The 24,097-nt window shown below is 41.6% G+C and overlaps 4 protein-coding genes across 4 annotated transcripts; 1 reads left to right on the top strand and 3 right to left on the bottom strand.

The window, feature by feature from the left end:
• Window positions 1-4,945: 4,945 nt before the first annotated feature.
• LOC139128457 (activated RNA polymerase II transcriptional coactivator p15-like) lies at window positions 4,946-5,473 on the top strand. Its single transcript, XM_070694228.1, has one exon. The coding sequence runs from the start codon at window positions 4,946-4,948 to the stop codon at window positions 5,471-5,473; it is 528 nt and encodes a 175-aa protein (XP_070550329.1).
• Window positions 5,474-6,938: 1,465 nt separating this feature from the next.
• Window positions 6,939-8,270, bottom strand: LOC139128445 (uncharacterized protein F54H12.2-like). Its single transcript, XM_070694220.1, has one exon. It carries the CDS (start codon window positions 8,268-8,270, stop codon window positions 6,939-6,941), a length of 1,332 nt encoding a protein of 443 aa, XP_070550321.1.
• A 5,103-nt stretch (window positions 8,271-13,373) lies between these two features.
• LOC139129763 (uncharacterized) lies at window positions 13,374-21,005 on the bottom strand. The gene is made up of 5 exons (XM_070695451.1): window positions 20,934-21,005; window positions 19,517-19,618; window positions 18,642-18,736; window positions 16,371-18,459; window positions 13,374-13,857 (listed from the first exon to the last, which is right to left on the bottom strand). The coding sequence occupies exons 2-4, from the start codon at window positions 19,607-19,609 to the stop codon at window positions 16,839-16,841; spliced, it is 1,809 nt and encodes a 602-aa protein (XP_070551552.1). The 5' UTR covers window positions 19,610-19,618; window positions 20,934-21,005; the 3' UTR covers window positions 13,374-13,857; window positions 16,371-16,838.
• Window positions 14,324-16,580, bottom strand: LOC139128428 (uncharacterized). The gene is made up of 2 exons (XM_070694200.1): window positions 15,353-16,580; window positions 14,324-15,222 (listed from the first exon to the last, which is right to left on the bottom strand). The coding sequence occupies exons 1-2, from the start codon at window positions 16,578-16,580 to the stop codon at window positions 14,324-14,326; spliced, it is 2,127 nt and encodes a 708-aa protein (XP_070550301.1).
• Window positions 21,006-24,097: the final 3,092 nt, after the last annotated feature.

Genomic DNA, 24,097 nt, shown 5'->3' with positions numbered 1-24,097 from the left:
AGATACATTGGAGGTTGCTGCACGTTTGGCCGATGATTATTCATTGACCCACAAATCTTCATTTCTCAGCAAACCATCCCAGTCCTTTTCATACAGAAACAATGCAGGTAAATTTAACTCCTCCTTTTCATCCAAGAATTTTTCAAAGGAGAGTAGGAAATCAAATGACAACAGTTCACAAAATTCAAGTAACACTTCCACATCATCAGATCCCAAGTCTCAATCTCCTTCTGACAAACAGTTCGGTACACTTTCTTGTAATTATTGCAAGAAAGGCGGCCATTTAATGTCAGAGTGTTTCAAATTGAAAAGAAAACGTGAAGGTCAAAGTGGTCAAAGTGGATCTAAGCCACCGGCTTATTTCTTCATCAACTCAATAGAGTCTAATAATGTCTGCAACACATTTTCTGAGGTTAAACCCCTCTTATCCCCAATTAATGAGGTCAAGGTCAATTCTTCTCAAGATAGCATTATGGGTATTTTCGAACCATTTATTCATGATGGTTTAATATCACTTTCTAGTGATTTGTCTTCCGCTACCCCTGTCAAAATTTTAAGAGATACCGGGCTTCCCAGTCTCTTTTGTTGGCAGATACGCTGCTGTTTTCTGAAAAGTCATTTTCAGGTTCTTAAGTTCTTATTAAGGGATAGATTATAATGACTACATTCCTGTTCCTCTCCATAATGTTTATTTGTCTTCGGACTTTGTTTCTGGACCTGTGACTTAAGGTATTAGCCCCTTTTTTGCCTTTTGAAGGGATTCACCTTCTCCTTGTAAATTACTTTGCAGGGGACAAGGTCATTACTAATCCAATTGTGACTGATAATCCTACTTAGATCAGGATCCAGAGCCAATTGAACAAGAGATACCCGATTTATTTCCTTCATGTGCTATTACTCGAGCCATGTCAAAGAAAACTTCCGAGAATCAAAATACTCTCAAAAATAATGTCACAGATGTTGACTTAAATGACACCTTTCTCAGTCAGGTGTTAGACACGGATCATTCCGTTATCCCTCGTGGATTTGAAACTTCCAGTAAAACTTCTGCTGACCAAAGTCAGACATTTTCTAGATCAAATCTCATTGCAGAACAACACAAAGACCCAGATATTTTGTCTTTGTTTGACAGGGTAGATGATGAAGGTAAAACTTCAGATAGCTCTGTTTCCTATTATACAAAATCTGGTATTCTCATGCGTAAATGGAGACCTCCAGACGTTTTGGTTGATGACGATTGGGCTATAAAACATCAAATTGTGGTTCCAAAGCCCTACCATGCTGAAATATTGCGCCTGGCCCATGAAACCCCCTGGGCTGGTCACTTAGGAGTCAGGAAAAACTTATCATAAAATTCTCAGTCACTTTTATTGGCCTAATCTCAGGCAGGATGTAGCACATTTCTGTAAAACTTGTCACACATGTCAAATGGTAGGAAAGCCAAATCAGACCATTCCAAAGGCCCCTTTACAGCCAATTCCTGCATTTCAAGAACCATTTAGTAGGATACTAATAGACTGTGTTGGGCCCCTACCAAAAACAAGATCAGGAAATGAGTACATGCTGACAATAATGTGTACATCAACTCGGTTCCCAGAAGCCATACCACTGAGAAATATAAAGACAAAGACTATAGTGAAAGCTTTAGTCAAATTTTTCACTTTATTTGGCCTCCCTAAATGTGTCCAGTCCGATCAAGGCTCCAACTTTATGTCTGGAATTTTCAACAAGTAATGGATCAGCTAGGCATTAAACAGTATAGGTCATCCGCCTATCATCCAGAAAGTCAGGGTGCTCTTGAGCGATTTCATCAAACTTTGAAAAACATGGTTAGGACCTACTGTTTGACACAGAGAAGCAGTGGGATGAAGGAATTCATTTTCTGCTCTTTGCTGTTAGAGAGTCAATTCAGGAGTCTCTTGGTTTAGCCCATTTGAGCTTGTATTTGGACATACAGTCCGTGGCCCTCTTAAGCTCGTTAAAGAGAAATTCCTGTCTGACGACGATGATTGTCTGAATATTTTGCAATATGTGTCAGATTTTCGTACAAAACTCTCTAAAGCATGTGAATTAGCCAGAGAAAATCTTGAGTCATCTCAGCAGTCAATGAAAACCAGATATGATAAAAGCACCTCAAAACGGAAGTTTGAACCAGGTCAAAAGGTTCTTGTTCTACTTCCAATTCCTGGCAAACCACTCCATGCTCGTTACTTTGGGCCATATCTAATCGATAAGAAATTGAGTGATTTAAATTACATCATAATAACACCTGACAGGCGAAAACAAAAACAGCTATGTCACATAAATATGCTTAAGCCATATTTGGATAGGGATAATCCTACTATAACTCAGCCTGTCAGTGCAGTCAGTTCAAACCATTATGAAGATAGTGATACTGAAACTGACTTGAGTGAAAATACTCTAAACTCAAAGCTGGGCTCGGTCAAGCTTCAGAACTCAGAAATCCTGGAGAAGCTGGAGTCTACAAAGTTGGCACACCTCCAGCCAGAACAACAACAACAGGTGAAAGAACTGCTCCACGAATATAAACACCTGTTTCAAGATGTTCCAACGAGGACAAACGTCATCTATCACGACGTTGATGTTGGGGACAGTAAGCCTGTAAAACAACATCCATACAGACTGAATCCAACAAAAGCAAAATATCTCCAGGAAGAAGTCAAATACCTGCTGGACAATGACTTTATTGAACCCAGTAAAAGTAACTGGAGTTCGCCGTGCATACTTGTTCCCAAATCAGATCACAGTTATCGTATGTGCACGGACTTTAGGAAGGTCAACACTTTAACAAAGACAGACACTTTCCCAATCCCGAGGATTGATGACTGCATCGACCGAGTGGGAAAAGCCAAGTATGTGACGAAATTTGACCTACTGAAGGGATTTTGGCAAGTCCCTCTGACGGATCGTGCTCGTGAAATATCCGCCTTTGTTACACCAGACGGATTGTTCCAGTACAAGGTGATGCCATTCGGAATGAAGAACTCTCCGGCAACGTTCCAACGGATGATCAACGACGTCATATCCGGGCTAGACGGGTGTGCAGCTTACGTTGACGACGTCGTCCTGTATAGTGACACCTGGGAGGAACACATCAAGCTCATGCGGAAGTTCTTTGAGAGACTGAGCAAAGCAATGTTGACTGTCAACCTTGCCAAATCTGAGTTTGGTTGGGCGAGGGTGACTTACCTCGGACATACTGTAGGACAGGGTGAGGTAAAACCTGTTGATGCCAAAATCAGTGCCATTTCAAGTTTTCCCATACCAAACTGCAAACGATAACTGATGCGCTTTCTCGGTATGGCTGGTTACTACAGAAAATTCTGTCCAAATTTCTCCACAATTACTGAGCCTTTGACTAACTTACTTAAAAGAAAGTAAAGTTTGTTTGGTCAGAGCAATGCCAACAGGCATTTGATACACTTAAAGCCATACTGCAAAGTGCCCCAGTGTTGTCTGCACCAGATTTCACTTTGCCATTCAAATTAGCTGTAGATGCTAGTGATACGGCTGCTGGTGCTGTTTTATTGCAAGAGGATAGTCATGGTGTAGATCATCCTGTTTGCTATTTTTCACGCAAATTTAACAAATCCCAGAGAAACTACTCTACAATGAAAAAGAGTGTTTATCTTTGATATTAGCTTTACAGCATTTTGAAGTTTATGTTACTTCTTCAAATCAGCCAATAGTGGTTTATATTGATCACAACCCTCTTGTTTTTCTGCAGAAATTTAAAGGCAAAAATCAGAGATTGCTAAGATGGAGTTTAATGTTACAGGAGTTTAATCTTGATATTAGACATATCAAAGGCAGAGACAATTTAATTGCAGACTGTCTCTCTCGTATTTAGAGTTTATTGTTGTTCACTTTCAAGAAATTTTATTGTTGTTCACTTTCAAGAAACTTTACTTTAGAGTAAAACAAAATTTGAGTACTTAAATCCTTTTCAAGATTACATTTGTAAAAGAAAGATTTTTCTTTGAAAAATTTTCTTTTTTGAAGAGGGGGTGTGTTATGTAGGTCATTTCCCCCACACTCATCATGACCTGAGTTCAATTAGTCTAGAACATTCTCAAGGTCACTGCCCTTGATGACCTCACAACCTTGAATTCAATTAGTCATGTTTGGAATGTTCTGGAAAGTTGATTAGTTGTGTAAGGGAGATAATTTTAGAACAGTAATTAGCATGTCAATAAAAGTTCTAGATTGTTCTTATATGCCTTTATAAAAGGGACGTGCACAGCTTCCAGACTTTTGGGATCGTGTCTCTGTGTGTTACTAAACTCCAGCAGTAGTCATTCTCAAGACTTTTCAAGACCTTCACTGTCAACGCTGGATTTATACTGTGGACTTTGTGTAGCTTCAAGCTGCAAACCAAAGGACTGTTCATTCATCCGACTGACTGTTACAACTCTGAGACTGGAGCTTTGCCGTCCCAGCTGAGATAAGTAGTCTGTACACTTTAAAGCTTGTATTCTATCCCTAACTTAGCAATTAGTTTTATTTTCGTAATAAATTTTGTTTAAACGTTAACTGCTGAGTTCACCCTTTTGTTCGTATCCTCTGCACGTAACAATATATATATATATATATATATATATATATATATATATATATATTATGTATATATATATATATATATATATATATAAGTAGTTAGGGATACAGTATAGACCACTTTGGAAGTTAGGGGGTCTTTTTTTACTTTTTTTCACATGCTAGGGGGCCTCATTAACCAGCCTCTCCCATTGGTTCATTTAAATGCCGCAAGGGATATTGGGATAGCAATGTGCTTTCCTGATTGGTCAGTTGCTTAATATATGCAAAAATGAGGGTATATAAGTTCTGAGAGGGCCATCTAAGGGCCAGTCTTGCTCTAGAAGTCCCACCCTCAACAACAACAACAACTCAACTCTTCATAACCATGGCAACTCCAATACTGTCACCAAGACTACTGGAAGAGGGATGGCGCAAGTGTTATTCAGTGAAGGCAGAACTGCCGTATTACTTCAACGTTAAGACTAACACCAGTGTCTGGACAATGCCCACTGTCTCTGACCAAGATGAGAGGTATGCTGATGTTCCAGGGAGGAAGAGCCCTGACTTGCCAGAGCCTTCTCAGGAAGTGCCCCTGCCTCATAAGACTCCGTCCAGTCAGCCATCAGCAGCTGCTTTGGTCCCTCCACCTTCCAAGCCTGGCACCACCAGTCAAGCAGGTGAGAGACAATTCAGATTTCTTCTGCGTGACACAGAGACGTCAGCTCGGATTGTGAGTGTGCAGATGTTCAAGGGAAATGTGTACGTGGGGATACGTGAATTCTTCAAGAAACCTGACACTGGAGAACTGATACCGACAAAGAAGGGCATCAATTTGAATTTGGATCAGTGGAGTCGATTGAAAAGTATTGCGCAGAGTATCGATGAGGCTGCCAAGACACTGACGTGCAATTGACCTGGTACTCACAGACCCGTCTTTCATCCCTTTTTCAGAGCCTTCGTTCAGCGATATGCCAAATGACTTGGACAGGAAAGTAGCAAGAAGAGTGGCAAAATATGTCTACGCCAAGTTTATCCTGGACCAAGTCAATGCTATCATCAACGAAAACTGTGAGGGGTGCCGAGAAGACTACCCATCTCAGAGGGACCATGAGTGCCTGTACTATGGCGATACCCCTGCAGGTCAACGGGAAGTCATCAGCAAATACTTTACGGATGCTGCCAAACGAATCAACATGCTGGCTGTGCAGAAGTCTATTCTTGCCATGGCTGAACTGTGTTACATCACCCTGGATCATAATGCCCCCCTTGGATTACTTGATCTTGATGACCTGTTGGAGTTGTTGTACTACCGCTGGAGTGAAGACCCTGAAAGATGTTTTGAAGCTCTATCGGACAGTCTGTCTATGTATGGAATGGTCTTGTGCAACGACATGATCACCGCAGTTTGTTCCACAGTTAGTTCTGCAAGCAGTTAATCATTTCAATTTCCTTCAATTTATAAATGTGTTTTTTCTTCGGACATTACAAGTTTGCCAAGGACACTGAAAGACACTTGCAATAAAAAGTGTTGTGTTTCATGTTTTTTGCCTTGTTAAATTTTGTTAACTTTGAGAAAATAAAATTTACTGTTATTGTTTAAAATGAAAAACCAATATCTTGTCCGTCTATACTCTTTGTGAGCTAGCGAAGTATGATTGTGTTATGAATGAGTATGATTGATTGCCCCTCCCCTTCCCCCCCCCCCCTTTATACCCATCATCCTTGAGAGAGAAAAAAAAAACACAGACGCACATGCTTTGTATTTTCAATTGAACAAGTTTGAAAATTTATTGAACACCAACTGGAAAGTCAACACAAGAACTAGTAACAATGTAATGAATATGACTTCTAAGTCAAACGAGTCTGTAAAAAGTTAACATCATAAATGTCAAAATCAACACCAGTCAATTTTTCAATGAAATCATTCACGAGAAAGTCATTAAAAGTCAAGTCCTCCGTAAACTGCTTCACAATGTTCGACATGGACCATCCCCGGCACCGATGTAGCAGATAATAAAGGACGTATTGTCCACACATTGAAGAAAGAGGTCCCTGGAGCCTTTGTCTGTTATAGATCCAGTCGAGAGAGTTCCTGTTGAGGAATGCCTTGAAAGGTGTCCTGTTGGGTGGACGTCCGTATGAATCGAAATATTCACCACGGTTGCTATCGGCAAAGTAGAAAGCCACCCAGTGTTTCCCTGGTTTGGTACTTGGGTCCACATTGGCCACAAAGGCAGCAGGATAGGACTTTAGTCTGGTCTTAGGCAATCGGTCTGATGGTTCCACCCCGCCAAAAGATGATGCAGTGTATCGATCTGTACTCAAGATCTCTTTCAACTTTAACGTGTCCATCTTTCACTGGAGTCGATGAATCAACTTCAGTAATCAAAGAGGATGTTGCGGTCTCTGTCGATTTCAATGATGTTATCCAGTTCGCCATACACGAGTAAATTCACAGTATTTGGCAGGGCTTGTCTGAACTGCAGTTCGATGCCCAGGTTGCCTTCTTTGACCAGGTTCAAATGTCCTCCGTCGGCAGACAAGTCTGGTGTGAGATCAAATGCAAACAGTGTGTATCCATTGTCGTATTCATAGCGATTGATGTTGATTCCTTCATCCCTGCCTATTTTATTAGTCCCAGTAAACAGGGAATAGTAGGCCATGATGAATGATTGACCACCTGCTTTGGTGAAGTCCAGTTTCAGGGGTTTGCTCGGAACTTGCTTTCCACTGACATTAAGGACCAGCGACGTCATGTCGTAATGTTTGAAGTTGAAAGGATTTTTCTTGTATGAACCGTTGAAGGCATCGTTGTCCACCAGACCCAAGACCACACGTTTAGGTAGCTGTCCCAGAAAGATGTGGTCTTTGTTGAAGGACATGGTGCCTCCAGGAATAGACAGAACCTTCATCACACAACGATGTATGGGATACTTGGACGGTCCCTGCTTTAAAGCTTCTGCATGACCCAGCTGTACCGATGGACTGAGTTTTATTTTCCTGATCAGTAGTGTGGCTTCGGTGACTACAGCTTTGAAGCCTGGATTTTCTGCAGAGCTCACAAGGGAGAAGGCATTCTTGCTTCTATTGAGTTTGAGACGTAATTCGACACCATTCATTAGATACTTGGGCTGAAAGAAGAGATCTGAATGGATGGGTCCTACCATATCGACAACTTGACTGCCCGACGTGAAGGCATATCGGTTTTTCAGTCCCTTGTTCACTTCTCCACCTTCTTTAGTGGGGTCCACTTCATCCATTTTCAAGTGATAGTCCTTGAAGAAGAGGGCTGAACCGATATGGGTGTCTTTGGCCTCCTTACCATAATTCAACAAGGTCTCCAACAAGGCTCGGTAGGGGTAAGTAGGGGAAGGGTTGGATATCATTTTGCCATTGAGGTGTACATCCACCTGGCTGAACAGTGAATGGAGCCACAAGTTGACGGGACCCACTGCTGCATCTGCACCGAGGTTAGTACCATCAACTTTTGTAATCTTGGCCTTGATCAGAAGGAGTGTCGAGGACAGATCGATGTAGTCTTCCCCTGAACCCGAAATCACAAATTCGATGGGTCCCGATTCCACAATGTGGGTCAGGGGATGCACTTCTTCCCATTGTCCCTCTTCCACACTGGTCTGCGTTGGAGGAACTGTGAACAAGTCAAGTTCACTCTTGGTGCACTCGCAGGAGTGTTCGTGAAGAAATGCCATGTTAGTCAAAAATGTCAGGAGATCTTCTCTTTCGCTTGGCTTTGGAGGAAATGACTCTTCGTTTCGGAGTTTTACGTTTTATACTACCGCCGCCTTGGGGAACTGAGTATCTGGAACCCCTGCCTGCCATCAACTGTTTCCCGGCTTCCATCAACCGTCGTTTTGCCGAGTGCTTGATGTTACGTCCACTGAGTGCATCCCCTGCAATGTTGAGTCCCGTTTTCAACATCTGTCTCCCTAAGACTTTGGCACCTTGTTTGAGCAGTGGTGTGGCTGCACGGAAGAGGCCTCCCAAAATACCTGCCCAAGCCATATCCTCTCTGCACGGCTGCTTCCTGGAACGATGCTCCATTTCCACCTGATCCAAATAAAACTTCTTGTATGTGGCCGGATTGTTTTGAAATCATAGATTTTACGTCTATACGGCATGGTTCAGGCTACAATAGTGTAGGGCGTCGTTTTCTGAAGGCTAGTGTCACGATCACTTTCCCACCTTGAAATGGCACTTTCTGACCCATGTCGTCTCTTATGTAGACTTCTACCGTATCAAATTCACGGTTTCTCAGGGGAAGAAAGTATGGCGTGTGGAAGGTGCGGTTGATCATCTGTCCATGGATCCCTTCCACATTTTTATTCTCAACAGGGGTGCAAAGGTATCTCCACCAACTGGTCGTCCACTAGGTCGCAATACACATACAGAGAAAGAGGTTTCGAACACTGAACATGAAAGGTGCATCGTTCTTCTGCCTCAAGATGGTATTGGGATAAAATCCCATGATTTCAGCCAGACCTGGTAGAAAGTAGAGGCGGGTACCCTCACTCATATCAGCGGTTACTGTCCTAGACACCGGGTCAAAAGTCAATTGGACGTTGTCGGGTAAACCTTGCTCTCTCAGAATGGTCAGTATACTTCCAAAATCATCGTAGTAACCTGCAGGATTTTGACAAGTGTTTTCCTATGATCTTGAATTTCGTACGCCAGCATGTTTCTGCCCTCGACCACATTGTACCAAGAGAAAGGGTAGTGTATGTCCATCAAGGCCACTTCCCAGTTGCCCCGCAGAGAAATGTGTTTGGGTAATTTCACAGTGTAGCCTGTCACTGCATTGTCTGGGAAAACATCCATGGATGCATTGCTCGGTAGTGTCATGAAAAACGGATGTTCAGCCATGATGAAAGTGGTGGTCAGACTGTGAGTCTCCGAACAGAGTCATCCCCCTTATAGTTTTGCCAGATCCCTGACCCAACTATTGAATTTGGATGGCCAACCATACCACTTGACCAGATATTCAGTCTTGCCCTTTCTCTTTCTTGTTTTGAGTATTTTTTCCACTCTGAAGACATCGTCCTCTTTCTTGACGACTTTTTGTAGTTCTTGTTCATAGAAAGTACCTTCTAATTCCTCCTCATCAAAATCTTTCAGCTTGTAAAGGTGTGGTCGACTTGAGATCCTTTTCGACACAGTGAAGATTTCTTCTGTCCAATTTGGCAGATAACCTTTCTTGAACATACGTTTAGTTTTGCTGATTCTCACTTGTTCTCCCACACTGAATTTGAATTTCACCGTTTTCTGTTCATAGTCACTGTACAGAGTATCCCACACCTCTTTTTTCATTGGTCTTGTTGACAGACGCTGGTTTCTCTTGATGCTGCGATGCCAAGTGTTGTTGTAAGATTGCATTAGCTGAGGAAGCACCGATAGGTAGCTTAGGGTGTTGTTTCTGGTAAAGTACTTCCACATATTAGTTTTCAGCGTACGATTGAAACGCTCAACCACAGAAGCTTTGGTTTCGTTTCCGGTGGTGAAAAATTGAATGTCTTCACTCTTCAGAAATTTCTGAAATAGGTGGTTCACGAATTCTTTGCCTTGATCCGTTTGTAGTTTTTCTGGTTTTCGTCCAGTCTTCAAAATCTGTTCAAACGCTGCCACCAAAGTGGCCCCTCGTTTGTCTTTCAAGGGAATGGCCCAGGCATACTTGGATAAAATGTCAATGCAGGTGAGGATGTATCGGAACCCTGAATTGTATTTTGCTAGTGAACTGACATCTGCAAGATCAGCTTGCCACTGTTGATCCATTCCACCGACAATTACTCTAGCCCTTGGAAACTTCCACCTCACTGGTTTGTGTAATGTGTAAGTGTCCTGATGTTGCATCCATTCTCTCACTTTCTGACGGGTGGTCTTTATTCCCTCCTCTTTTGCAGCACGGTAAACAGCATCGATTCCTCCAAAACTTGCGGAATGACTTGGATCGTAATACACCTGGCTGAGGTGCTGATCCAAGTCCGTCAATTTGGTCACAGGTTTCATGTTTGATGACTATGGATCCAGAGCAGCAAGCACAGAGGCACCTCACCCGTTTGAGGACATCGCCAAGGGATAGAGAAGGTGGACAACACTCCATGACAGAGGTCTCCTTTGGAATGAGTATCATCAAATTGTCGAGTGATGTTTTAAAAGTTGAGCCAATTCCCTGTCATGGATGGTCGATGTTGCGGTCTTGCAGCAGTTGAAATGACAGGACGTATCTCCCTCCTTATCTTTTTCTTTTTGGCGGATGATTGTCCAGCAAATACTCCATGATCATCTTCTTCATCATCATCACCACCTCTTGGCTGAAACAATCCTTTTGATTTTCGCTGAGACTGAATCCAGTTCCATCTTTCCTTGTTACCAATCAGATCTTGTGGTACATTCATGTCAGACAGCACTCGGGCAAATTGTTGCCACCCTCTAGGAGTGAAGGTTTTCCTCCGACGCAAGGTGTCGTTGATGAGGTCTACCATATGAGTTCCAGGTAAGGGGTTGCCGTCGTACGTTAATTCCCCTTTCTCATTCCAATCCACGGAGTCATGTTGTTTCACTTTCTGAAGGAGCAAGTGTGCTTTTCGTCGGAGGGATTTTGGCACACTTTCCATCACATCCTGCTCCACACTACCCAAGGGCTTTGGCTTGTCTATGCCTTCCTCTTCCGTGCCCTTAGCTAATGGAGACCTGAAGAAAACACAGCGGTAGTGGTACCCGTTGAAGTTTCAGAGGGGAGGATGCTGATTTGAACAGGTTCCTTCCTTTTATCAATGTAAGCCCTGTACTGCTGAAGAGTCTGTTGGTACAGTTTTGCCTTTTCATCATCGGTGATGTCTGTTCTTTCCAAGATTTGTTGCATCTCCTGATCCAGAGAGGACAGCATCTTCGTCACAGGGTTTGTTGTTTGATTCTGCTGTAGTTGTATGGTATCTAGTAATTCCTGTGGCACAAGTGCCATCTTCTTGGCATGTTCCATGGGCATGATGACAATTCACTTAAAGAGGAGACTTCCCAACACAGACAGCACAGGCCCTAGGACGGCCGAGAGAAATCCACCCTTTTGCACAAGTATCTTCTTCTTCTTTGATGTTGAAACCTTTTTATTTGACAGTGTGCGAAGATGATGTTTGTATTTGCTCAATTTCTTCTTTTGAGCAGATGACAGTGGAACACTTCCCCGAAGAATGTTCAGACAACATTCACAGAGACAATGGATTAAATCGTTACTGGCTCCCTCGATGATCCCCCTCTGTTGCTTTGGATTGCCCCTGGCTAACACAGAGAGAAAATGAGCATGTTTTCTCATTCGCTGAGACATGATGAAATGATGGCATTTCATGTCATCATGTCTAATTTATGTTTTCCTGACGTAAACAAAGGCAGTCTCTCCTGGAAAGATGTTCGTGCGCAGGCGAAGGACTTCCGGTGTGTTGGGTTTCAGGTCAATGAGGAGATAACCATAGGGTTCACGGGAGGCATCGGTGAAAGCTTCTTGGATGAAACGGGTGTGTCCTGGGTACATTTGTTTGGCTAAATGAGTGATCTGTGATCCGTCTCTTGGATTTTTAAACAAGACCAGATAATGTGAATTCAGACTCATGGTTCGAGTCTCTCTGCCTTGATGAAACAGATTTTGTAAGATAAGCATGACAGAGAGATTACGATGATGAGAACCTTTGGTGAACAGATTGGTAATTCTCTTGTCATTTCCAGTTTCTGACATCAGATCATCAATAATCAATAAGTTGGATTGGTGAGGGGAAAACATACTGTCCAACTCTTCAGGAATGCCTTCAACAAAATGAATGCTAGGGATAAGGGCAGCCAGTTCCGTATAGGCAGGTTGATATTCTCCATAGCACCAGACAATACGCTCAGGAGATGGAAAAATCATAGTTTCCCGTTCCTTCAGCAGTCGTTTGACGAATTCAGTTTTGCCTGACTGTGTGGGTCCGCATATGAGAGCAGTGAATGGATGTTGTAGTCTTGCATCCATGATTGACTTGATTGATGCTGTTCAGACAGTAGACGAACGATTCGTATCAACTGGCACATCAATTGATGAGTGTCAGATTGTCTGGCCAGTTTCAAAAATCTCTGTCTTTCAACTTTGTCTTCAATATTATGCACTTGTGTGAGATGATTTGCTAGTCTTACGAGATGTTTTGCATGACAACCAGGGTAAGGACAGTTCTTTCGCATTCGTGGCATGGTATACCAAGTTGACCAACTTGATCTTCACCGTGAGGGACTTTTTTGGTTGATTTCCTTTCAGTCAATCTCTCCACTCAGATCAATGTTTTCATAACATGAGACTGGCTTCCTTTTGAAAAATTTATCATAGATGATGTATGGCAACACACACAAATACAGGAAGAACATAGGACTGGAGAAATCTCGATTATTGATGATCAGCTTCAAGAGTGTTTGCAGAATGAGACCCATCACGTCAAATGAGCCTTACTCTAAAATGGTACGAGCTTATACTAGAAAGGATGTTCTCATTTCTTGACAGAGGGAGGGCAAAATAAGGCCCGAGGGGCTGAGGGGCCTTCAAAGGGTCAAGACGGGTGGAGGGAGTCCATAAACAGGGAAAGTGTGATCTCATTCATCGACAAAGACCGATCTTCCTAGGTGGCCCTCGGGGCAGTAGGGCCCACTTTTTGGCCTTCGGGGCAATGGGACACACACACACACACACACACACACACACACATACACAAACAAACATACTTCCTCACTCAACAAATGTTTACACATAAACACTCACAAATAAATTCAAATCAGCCTCTGAATCATTTAAAATAAACTCAATTGATGTCAGTTTATTACTTTACAAAAAGATTAATCAGGAACTTTTGTTTGGTTCACATATAAAAAGTTTTCAAAGATGAAAGTTGCGATCTACAGATTATTTGAACTCTCTCTATCTCAAAAAACCCGAAAACAAATCCAAAGTCAATATCTAAAGTTTCATGGGGTAAAATGTACATTCTTATCTCTTTCATTTGCAAAATTTCATTTCAAAACTTCTTTTCTCAAAAATTCAAACACATACATTTCAAGACTTTAAAAATGAATGAAATTTACAACTCTAATAAACAGAATGATCAGATTTCTTTTTTCTTTAAATTGCCAAATCTACCTGTATAGAAGATCGCAAGTTTGACATTTTTTGTGGTTTTTTTTGTTTTGAATAGGATTTATACAATAGATTCATTAATTGCTGAAACACACGAGAATTGTGAAAACAGCTTCACTAAAATTCTTTACATTATCCTCCTAAAACAACTTGAAATGCAATACGAAAATACAATGAGTTCATGCCTAAGTATAAACATTTACAATTCTTAAAATTTTCTTTAAATGAGATCTTTAAAACCTCTTGAATTGCAAAATACAATATCTGACAAAGCATTCAAAACTAGTTTGATAACACAATGTTTTGAAATACTAGAAAACATTTGCCAAATATTTAGTGACATTCTTTAATTGATATTTCTTGGGGGGGGAGGGTTTCAAATACAATGTACAGTTTAATAACCGTAGGGAAGAGTTTTGTAATTTCCAATCAGAGCTCTTTTATCATACACTAGGGCATACTTTTTACTTTCGCTTTTTGATACTACATTACATCCAACACGTCGGATTTTGACGGGGTCATTCACGGTGATGGTTGATGTTGGACAGGTGGTGACAAGACGAGTGATGGCATCAAAGTTGACGTCTAAGCTGTTGCGGTAATTTAGGGTGATTCCCCTGACTTTACACAGAGTGGTGTTACCTTCCTGTCGGGCTGTGCTAGACAGAAGGCGTAGTTTTTAGCTCCCCCTGACACGAACTTGGTGATGAAATTGCTGGGAGGATCCAGTTCGTTGGTGAGATCACCCAAGTAATCACCAAGAGGTGGTTTGTACTGGTCTGGTTTGCTGACAAAGATGACTGAATCAGTGTCGAAGTACAAGACCCGTTCACCAATGGCTTCAAGGAGATCGTACAACTTCAGACGAGCATAGGCAGTGGTGAATGCAGCGATGACAACATTGGTGTTGACAGCCCCCTCGACAAATTCATTCCGAAGCGTATGTTGAACAGCAACCATGTCGTCATTGACGAAAGACAAGTTGTTGACAATGTGTTGTTCACTTGTAAGCAGGCGGAAGAGTTCTGCAGGTTCTTTGATGTACTGCAGCTGTGGAAAGTTGTTGCGTTGTGCAAACTTGCCCCACATAGAATTCAGCATTAGTTTTGCCAATGCTCGTTGGCCTGGATTTCGGTGAATCTTCGTCTTGTCAAGAAGGATTCCCTCTCTGTCAAAGTACTCACGGATGTACCGATCTTGGTCATCTTCTGTCTGACACCATGAAGGCCAACCACTACTCTCTTGTTTCAACTTTAAGAAAGTGTTGATGTAATCAGTAAAGAGCCCACCTGTGTGCGATTCTGTGTTGTACACTTCTCTTTCTCTGTAGTGCCATACCTCAAACACTTTGATGATCTTGTACCCCTTCTCGACAGCTTTGGCTAATTCAGGTGTTGTCCAAGTTCCCACGAAGGACCGCTGTTCGTCATTATGCTCACATGGTGACTGTTGTTTGGTGTCTGCACAACTTCTGCAAAGGGGAAACATCAACTTCTTTTCCACTCGGAGGGGAGAACAGGAAAGTAGAGTTTTCGAGGAGGCAGAACTCGACATTTCGCCAGACCAAAGTATGATTGAACGGGGAGTACAATGTTCTTGGTGCGGACTTTCGGATGTTTGATAGGTACTTACAGTACTTGTTGACGTAGGGGTAGAGGCTTGTGAAATCCACGTAGTGAATTTCTTCATCATCAACACATTCATGGTATAGTGTAGTGGCATTGGTTCTACCGCCAAAGAATGCATCTCGTGGATGAAGGGGCTCCTGTAGGTCAAGTGACTTGACGAATTCTTGCAGTTCTTGGTTTTCATGAATTTCTTTCTTGAAGTCACACTCCCACTTTTCGATCACTCTAAAGCCATGGCAACGTAGAAATCGCATCTTATCTTGGGTACTTTGGTAAAGGTCTGCCATCGTCTTCTCTACTTTAGTGTTGACAATGTCATGGTCTTCATAGCATCGAGGACAGCCATGGTAGTAGCAACCGTGCATCTCATATACTGTGTTGCTTTCTTCGTCATAACCATCTACCCAATAGCGGTCAATTTTCTTCTCACCTCCATTGTGGACGTGTTGGATGTTGACATCATTCTTGAATGTAATCCATTCTAACCACTGCAATGCAATGACAGATTGATTTCTTCGATGGATGTACCCATGGTCTGGAATGACCCCGATGGTATCTTTCTTGAGAAAATTCTTGCGTAAAACGACATTGCAGGCTGATGCGATGGTCACACAGTCTCTGAACGGATCTACACCATTCTGTTGTTTGAACATGTCTTGAAATTTCAAACAACTTCTCCTCAGGATGTCTACATCACTTCTGCAGTAGTCTTCCAGCTCTTGTCTCAGGTTGAAAGGGCTGTTTTTCAATCTTTCGTCTTCATACCACTTTAGGAATTTCTCTCTCGCATGCTGTTTCATACCATCGGGGCCGTAGTATCTGGAATCTGGGAGAGGACCGATGTAATCTTGATTCTCTGCTGTGTTGAAGAAATGGGGGAAGTAGCCTTTGTGAAGTTCATTCAGCTCAAACATGTCAGGAAGTTGAGCCAAAGCCACAGGTAGGAAATTATAAGAGTCAATGAACTTGATGTTTAAATGGGGGATGTAGATGCGCATGATTTTGGTTCCATTGATGATGACCTTCAGGTTGAACGTTGTTTTCATGGCAGTATTGCAGTATGAATTGTCCGTCATAACCTTGCAGATTGTGTGCGATGAAAGTACTGACGGCATTTTCTTCTGTGAGTGCCCAATCGCAAAACTCTTGCTTGGTGTTAGGGCCATAGAACACCTGCTCTGAACATGACTCGGACTGGACAATGCACAAGTTGGGTACATGGACGCCCCCATCTTGGGTACATTCAAAGTCGAAGAAATAGTACTTCATCTCTTCTTCACTGCTGTCTTCGTCTCCTTCTTCAGCTTCAAAGTCGAATAAGTCAACATCATTGTCATGAATACTATCTCTGGCGGACTTCTTCTTTCTTTTAACACGGATGGGCTGGATGTAGCATAAATGATCACTGTCTTGGTACCGTTTACATACTCTGCAGTACTTTTCGCCACAATTGTGGTCATTATCTTTCTTTCTCTTTTCCCAATGGATGGTTACACCACACAACTTGCAGCGATGAATGACTTGACATGTTGCATATTGAGCGAGGGGACCAGGTGTTTTATGGTTGTTGAAGCATTGTTGACCTCGAAAGTAGCGATGACAATCTTTGCAGTAGACCTGATTATCTGTTGCTGGACATACAGATGGAACACAGCAACACTTGCAGAAAACTTCACAGATGTGATCATGCTTTCTTTGGTACCCTTTGTGACAATGGTGACAGTAATAGTTTCTCTGTAGAAATGCGGGCATTGATGTGATGACATCATAGTGATTGTTATGATGGTACAGGTAAATATTGTGTTCAGCGCTGTCCTTTCCCTGATAAGCAAGTGAACCCGACGTCTCATCTGAAATAACATGGATTCGATACGATGGAAGGACAGCTTGTAATTTGTCAAGTTCTTCATGTCCGCATGGCCCTGGTGAAATACCTGCTTTGGCCATGAGTTGATGTGGTTGATGTGGGCTGTTGCCGTCACTATCGCTCGTGCACAGCATAATTCATCGGTGTTAGTGATGCGAATGATACTTTTCATCAGTCGGAGGCGACGGGCTATGTTGACAGGTCTCCATCCCCACTTCTTTCCCGTCCCAACAGGCATGTGCACATGAATGAAGTTGATGTAAACATTCTCATCTAGGGTGAATTCTTCATAGGACTGCAGGACACGTTCAATTTCACCCAACACTCTGTCCACAGTCAGTTCTTGAACAGGGGAAAAAGGTAACCAGATTTGATAGGGAAGGGACGGACTTTCAAGTGTAATGCGTACTCTGTCCCTGGGAGAGATGCCATGGGTGAGTCGGCTAATAATACTCTCAAACACATCTTGTAGTACTACCATCACTTGCACGAAACCACGCACCGGCTGGATGTCATTGAATTGTATCTCGTAGTCATGAGCTGTAGCATTGAATTTCTTCACTTGTCGTTCACGGACACGTATGATGCTGTAATACTTTGCACCGCTGTCTTCATCTGATGGCGAATCTTCTGACGGCAGGTCATCCGTTGACCCCCCGCCAATCTGACGTGTTGGATGTGATGAGGGGGAAGAACTTTGTGTGGAAGGCGGATGATTATTTGAGAGGAGGGCCTGCCATTTGGTATTAAATTCTTGGATATTCATGGGGACAGAAGAATTGGATGAACGCTGAGTATCTTGAATATTTGAGGGGGAACCAGGAATGTAGGAGTGTAGGAGGTCTTTTAATTTTACATTGAAATCCTGTGTGGCAATATTATCCCCGCTTTCTGTGATGTGGCTATGATCACTATTACAACTATAAATATCTTCGCTTTGAGAACTAGAGCTATCACTATAATGACTATCAGTACTATCACTATCACTATCATGGGAACTATGACTGTCACTGCTATGAGAATTATAACTATTGCTACTATTACAACTGCTATGAGAATTATAACTACTGCTGCTATTACAACTACTACTACTACTACCAGTTAATGTTGATGTTGACCCCACAGTACCGTTTTCTTCACTGCTGTTGGTTTCTTCTTCCCAAGGAAAATCCCACGCTGTCTTCACCAGAACAAGATTTTTCCTCAGCCTGATGTATTGCTTCTTTGGCTTAGCTGTTGTTTGTCTATAAAATAAAAAAAAATAAGAAAAATAATAATTTTACAGAAATGGTGCACCATGATTGAAAACTTTTTTTTTTAAACATTACTATATTGTTCACAACATACAGGACATACATTAGTCAAGAAATACAGTTTACTCTTTTTTCTATCACTTGAAATGAGCAAGTAGAAAATTATAACTTACCGCAATTGATCTAGATTGGCCACTTTATTTTCATCATCATCATCATCATCATCATCATCATCATTATCATCAATACACACAGAGTCATTGAGGTCCTAAAGAGGGGATAAAGGTAATTACAATCAGTACAATATGAATGAGTAAAAAAAAAATAAAAAATAAAAAATAAATAAATAAAAAAAATTGTATACTGCGACCACTCTTATGAAAATAGAGACACTCACACAAAATACTGATAAAGAATAAATAGAACAAAGAATATTGTGTTTACTCTGAACGGTTGGACTGAACACCAGTTTATCTTAAATATCAGCAGGTCACAATATAATTGCTGAATCCATAGATAGACATACAATCAACAGTGTAGTACCTCAGTGTACATATCGATCTCTATACAGGCAAGACTCCTGTTAATGTTCTGTGCATTGTTATATGCAAAGATTCAGGGGGGGGAAATAACTGTTAATCTCACACCATCAGAGGGAGAATACAAAATTACAAATTTCTACCATTGTTTAAAGAAATAATTGTTTTATATTTATATTGGAAATCACAGATAGCTTGGAGGGCGAGGGGCAACATCAAACATGCCAGAGAACATTTCATAACTGAGCGATGTTATGTCTTCAATTGATATGTCGACACGTCTATGTAGTGTTTACAAACACTTGATCCAGGTCACACTACACTACTCAGTGTGTCCATGACCGTACGCACACTGAACAAACGTTAATCAGAAATTCGAAACAATTTTATCACCTGTAGACAGCATTGTCACTTCGACACATCGGGCAACCCTGCCTGACAAACACATGCACAAAATCAACCATAACGCACAAGGGAATACGTCAGTAGATAAATAAACACACACTCACATTATACTGTTGGTCTTCAGCGGCGTCGGCGGCGGCAAACACGGTATCCAACTGGGAATCTGTCAGAGACATCTGTTCCCACTCGACATCCATGGTTACATTCTGTACAAATACAATTAAATAAAAAATACACGTAAGACCAACGTTCCTCGAAAGAAAGAAGTTTGCGTCAATTTTACCACATGCAGGCAGCATTATGAGATCTAGCTGTGGGTCCATAGCTGTGGTGTTTTCGGACGGGATTCCTGTCTTTTACGGGCTGGTTTTGACTTTTTACGATTTTAACGCCGCCACCACAGCTATGGGAAAATGCGTAGAAAAGCGTCCATGTTACGCCCGACAAGCACCCTTGTCGCAACTTTGTTCGGCGATATTTCGAAAAGTTTCCATCCAAATTACAAATTGCCAACACTCATCGACAACGTGGTTATTAGGAACTCACCACGACCAGAAATCCGCTTAAAATTCATTGAAATATCGCCGTTTTTCTAGTTTCAACCGACATGACTACCCGGAGACCGCCATTTTGCTGGCGTAAAACTGTTGTTCGAGGCTCTCTGCAGAACGTCACTACAGTGACGTAGCGGTGACCTCTCAACTTATAAAAACAAACTAAGAGATTACAGCCGGCATCCGCGCCGCATAAACAATCACAGATCCCAGGACTGAACTATTTTTTTTCCAAGTTAAAGTTTGATTTCAGTTATGTGAGACTGGCAATGTCCATAGGACAAACGATGGTCATCGATATCACACGATGAAATACTCAGTTTGTTTTCTATAAGTTGAGAGGTCACCGCTACGTCACTGTAGTGACGTTCTGCAGAGAGCCTCGAACAACAGTTTTACGCCAGCAAAATGGCGGTCTCCGGGTAGTCATGTCGATTGAAACTAGAAAAACGGCGATATTTCAATGAATTTTAAGCGGATTTCTGGTCGTGGTGAGTTCCTAATAACCAAGTTGTCGATGAGTGTTGGCAATTTGTAATTTGGATGGAAACTTTTCGAAATATCGCCGAACAAAGTTGCGACAAGGGTGCTGTCGGGCGTAACATGGACGCTTTTCTACGCATTTTCCCATAGCTGTGGTGGCGGCGTTAAAATCGTAAAAAGTCAAAACCAGCCCGTAAAAGGCAGGAATCCCGTCCGAAAACACCACAGCTATGGACCCACAGCTAGATGAGATCAAACACTTGATCTAGGTCACACTGCACAACTCAGCGACAGTGTCCATGAACGCACACTGAACAAACGTTAATCAGAAATTCGAAACAATTTTATCACCTGTAGACAGCATTGTGAGCATAACAATGTCACTTCGACACATCGGGTAACCCTGCCCGACAAACAATCAGGTTCACAAAATCAACCACAACGCACAAGGGAATACGTCAGTAGAATATAAACACATACTCACATTATTTTCATAGTGTTGGTCTGCAGTGCTAGCGGCGTCGACGGAGGCAAACACGGTATCCCACTGGGAATCTGTCAGGTCCCCCACTCGGCGTCCATGGCTATAGATTCTGTACAAATAAAAATTAGATTAAAAATACACATAAGACAGACATTCCTCGAAAGAATGGAGTTTACGTCAATTTTATCACATGCAGGCAGCATTGAGCATAAAACAATGTCACTTCAGTGCATCAGACAACCCCCGCGCGACACACACACACACACGTACACAATAAAAACCCACAAAAATCAACACACAGAAAATCAACTACAAGCGAATATACTACTCTACAGTGCACCTGTCACTCCTTGTGTTCGCTGTCAGCGCTGGAAAACTGCGAGGAAGCGACCAGCAAATTAATATGTACACGAAGCACGTCTTTTCGATGAACATTTTGACTTATTCTAGTATTACTAATGAAGCTAAGCTAACAAAGACACAAGCTACTATTTACCTTAAAAAGGGGTGGAGTTAACCTCCGTGTCAAAGGTCTTGAGTGCACCTAGAGTTCATAATTTGACCTCTATTTATAAACTTTGGGCGGATCATGTCCATATGTTTGCCAAGATTAAACCCTAAACGGAAACACTCATTGTCAAAGTCAACCCTAAAAGGAAACACTCTTTGATACAAAGTATCTAGATTTTGGAACTCTGCCAGTGAACGATAAAATCTGTCAAATCTGGCCGCGCGCGCATGGGACTAAAGGCTAAGGCAATGACGTAATGTTGTAAACCTCACGCATGCTCAGACTGATCTACCGTCACACTCGTAATAAATCGATAATACTTACAGCATGTACAGTGTTGGTATGCCCGGGCAAATTACGCGGCAGCCAACTGAGAATTTGTCAGATTATCCAATGCGTCATCCATTGTTATCGTGGTCGCCACTGCTGCACTGAAACCATCTGACGCACTTGAACACAGCCGAATGCCACGGCCCTGAAGATACTCCATGTTTATATGTAGTATAAAAATGAGACCCCCCTAGCATGTGAAATAAAGTACGTCTCCTAGGTGATGGAAAAAAGACCCCCTAACTTCCAAAGTGGTCTATACTGTATCCCTAACTACTTATATACATATATGTATATGTATGTATATATATATATATATATAATATATATATATATATATATATATATATATATATATACTTTTTGGGTATATTTTAAACATTCAGTCATTCTGTGTTTCATTGAAATTGTTCTCATGTCAGTTGTACGATAGCAACTTAAACGTGTCAATTCTAAACTTTGAATACAGTCAAAGTTGCCATAGGCTGCGCTCACAAATTAACGTATTGGGTTTTTATTTGGGGGGAAGCGCAATTAATTTTTTTTTCAGATCCGCCACAGTACCCTCAAAATTTTCAAATCCCCCCGTCTATATGATCTTTTTTTTTCAAGTGCCACAATTATCATATAGCCCCATACTTACGAAGGATGAACACAAAGAAAAAATAGACATGTATTAGGCAGTTCTCGCAGATGTTCGACACTACCTGTTATAAGCAATTAATAGAACCATAGTCAAGTTCCTAAATTGATTAACTTTTAAACCCATCATTGGATTTTTTTGATTTGCCAATCTAAGTTGACGTGAGTTAATCTAACTTTGACCAGGTCAATGGCAACTGCTAAAGAGCACATAAGGTGACGATCATGAGAGAGTATGCAAATTGTTAATTTCTGGCTACATTTTGCCATATTGTGAAATACTGAGCACAGTGACCTGCCAAAAATATTTTTTTCAAATGTATGAGACATAAGTATGACTTAGGTGCTGCTCAAAATCGACAATACTAGAGGATTAAAATATTCTATAAAATAAACGTTTTTATCTCTAAAACTTTGCGTGTAATAATGGCAAATTTGGTAGAAAATAAATACTTCCATTCAGTCACATATTTCTTTCATTTAAATTGGTGTTTTTTACTCTAAAGTTTTACTTTGGTGTTTTTGTACGATGAGAATGTGAAAATTTAGAAAATTAAGCATGGTGACCCAAACTTTTTTGTTTGATAAATTCAAAAATCCGTGATAACTTTTAAGTTTCCTGGCCTTCCATGCCGTGAGTTGCTCTCTAATCAGATCTTATTTCAATGTCATGAGCGTCATTTGACCCAAACTCTTCTACAACTACATTAGAGTCAGAGCTATCTCTGTTACTGCAGGTATGCAGTGACAGTGACACTGCAGTAGAAAGGCAGTAGCTGTATTAAAGTTGCAATATGGATCAAAATTGTCGATTTTTTTTCGTAAAACTAAAGCAAATAGACCATACTACGTTGAAGTACTCTTCTTAGCTAAGCCTCTTACCAATCCCGGCAAACAAACACGTTCATTTTGATACGTTGCGGCCGCCTAGAAAAGCTGTTTTGTAAACAAACTTTCAAAACAAAAACATTGGCGTTTCTGCTGTGCACGTGACAAGTACCACCAAGAGTGATGACGTCTCAATAGAGTGCACGTTGGAGGGGCGATGTTGACACGATGACAGAACTTGACATATATAATGATAATTTATTGTAAATTTTGCGTTTGCCTAACTTTGGTAGCATCACAGTGTTTCAGAAATATAAGTATATCGATATATGATAAAGTACTGCTCGACAAAAGATCGTTTGATTGATTTTTCTCACCCATATACATGTATGTCAGTGCCGCGCCGTATGCACCTACTGTGTACGTTCGATCGATCGAGCGTCCAGACCACGTACACCGATCTGGTTGTGTTCACCGCGTGCCTGACAGCGTTTCCGCAATCCTCTCCCCGTTGCATGTTGTTACATTTTTCATATTAAAAGGCGAGGTATCTGCACACTATATTTATTTGAAAGCTTTGCCCACTTCAGTATCATCCACAACTGCAGAAGTTCGGCAACTGTCTTGCCCCTCCAGTCTGGTCTTGCATGGCCATGTCAGCGCGTCGATCGACGCGTCGTAAATAAGACCATGCCATTAATGATGGAGACTGCAGTTTTTCTTTGTTTCCGAAAAATGCATATTTGACGTGAAGGATATAGGTTATCAATGAATGCTAACAGATCTAAGTTATTTCCTTGCGGAGGGACTACGGCCCGGTTCATCACATTACAAATCGTGGGGTCCGCACGGT

This window comes from Ptychodera flava, chromosome 3, assembly GCF_041260155.1.
Source record: "Ptychodera flava strain L36383 chromosome 3, AS_Pfla_20210202, whole genome shotgun sequence".
Taxonomy (NCBI): Eukaryota; Metazoa; Hemichordata; class Enteropneusta; family Ptychoderidae; genus Ptychodera; species Ptychodera flava.
Note: the sequence above shows the minus strand (reverse complement) of the source record. Positions and strands in the feature narration are given on the sequence as shown.

Bases quoted from the DNA above. Each gene is read 5' to 3' on its own strand.
- LOC139128457 (XM_070694228.1), top strand. From the start codon at position 4,946: ATGGCAACTCCAATACTGTCACCAAGACTACTGGAAGAGGGATGGCGC.
- LOC139128445 (XM_070694220.1), bottom strand. From the start codon at position 8,270: ATGGCATTTCTTCACGAACACTCCTGCGAGTGCACCAAGAGTGAACTT.
- LOC139128428 (XM_070694200.1), bottom strand. From the start codon at position 16,580: ATGGGGGCGTCCATGTACCCAACTTGTGCATTGTCCAGTCCGAGTCAT. The intron at 15,223-15,352 runs GTAAGTACCTAT...CTCCCCTCCGAG, and splicing joins CCCCTACGTCAACAAGTACT to TGGAAAAGAAGTTGATGTTT.
- LOC139129763 (XM_070695451.1), bottom strand. From the start codon at position 19,609: ATGGATGTCGAGTGGGAACAGATGTCTCTGACAGATTCCCAGTTGGAT. The intron at 18,737-19,516 runs GTGAGTGTGTGT...TCCCCTCTTTAG, and splicing joins CTGAAGACCAACAGTATAAT to GACCTCAATGACTCTGTGTG. The intron at 18,460-18,641 runs GTAAGTTATAAT...TTTATTTTATAG, and splicing joins GCCAATCTAGATCAATTGCG to ACAAACAACAGCTAAGCCAA.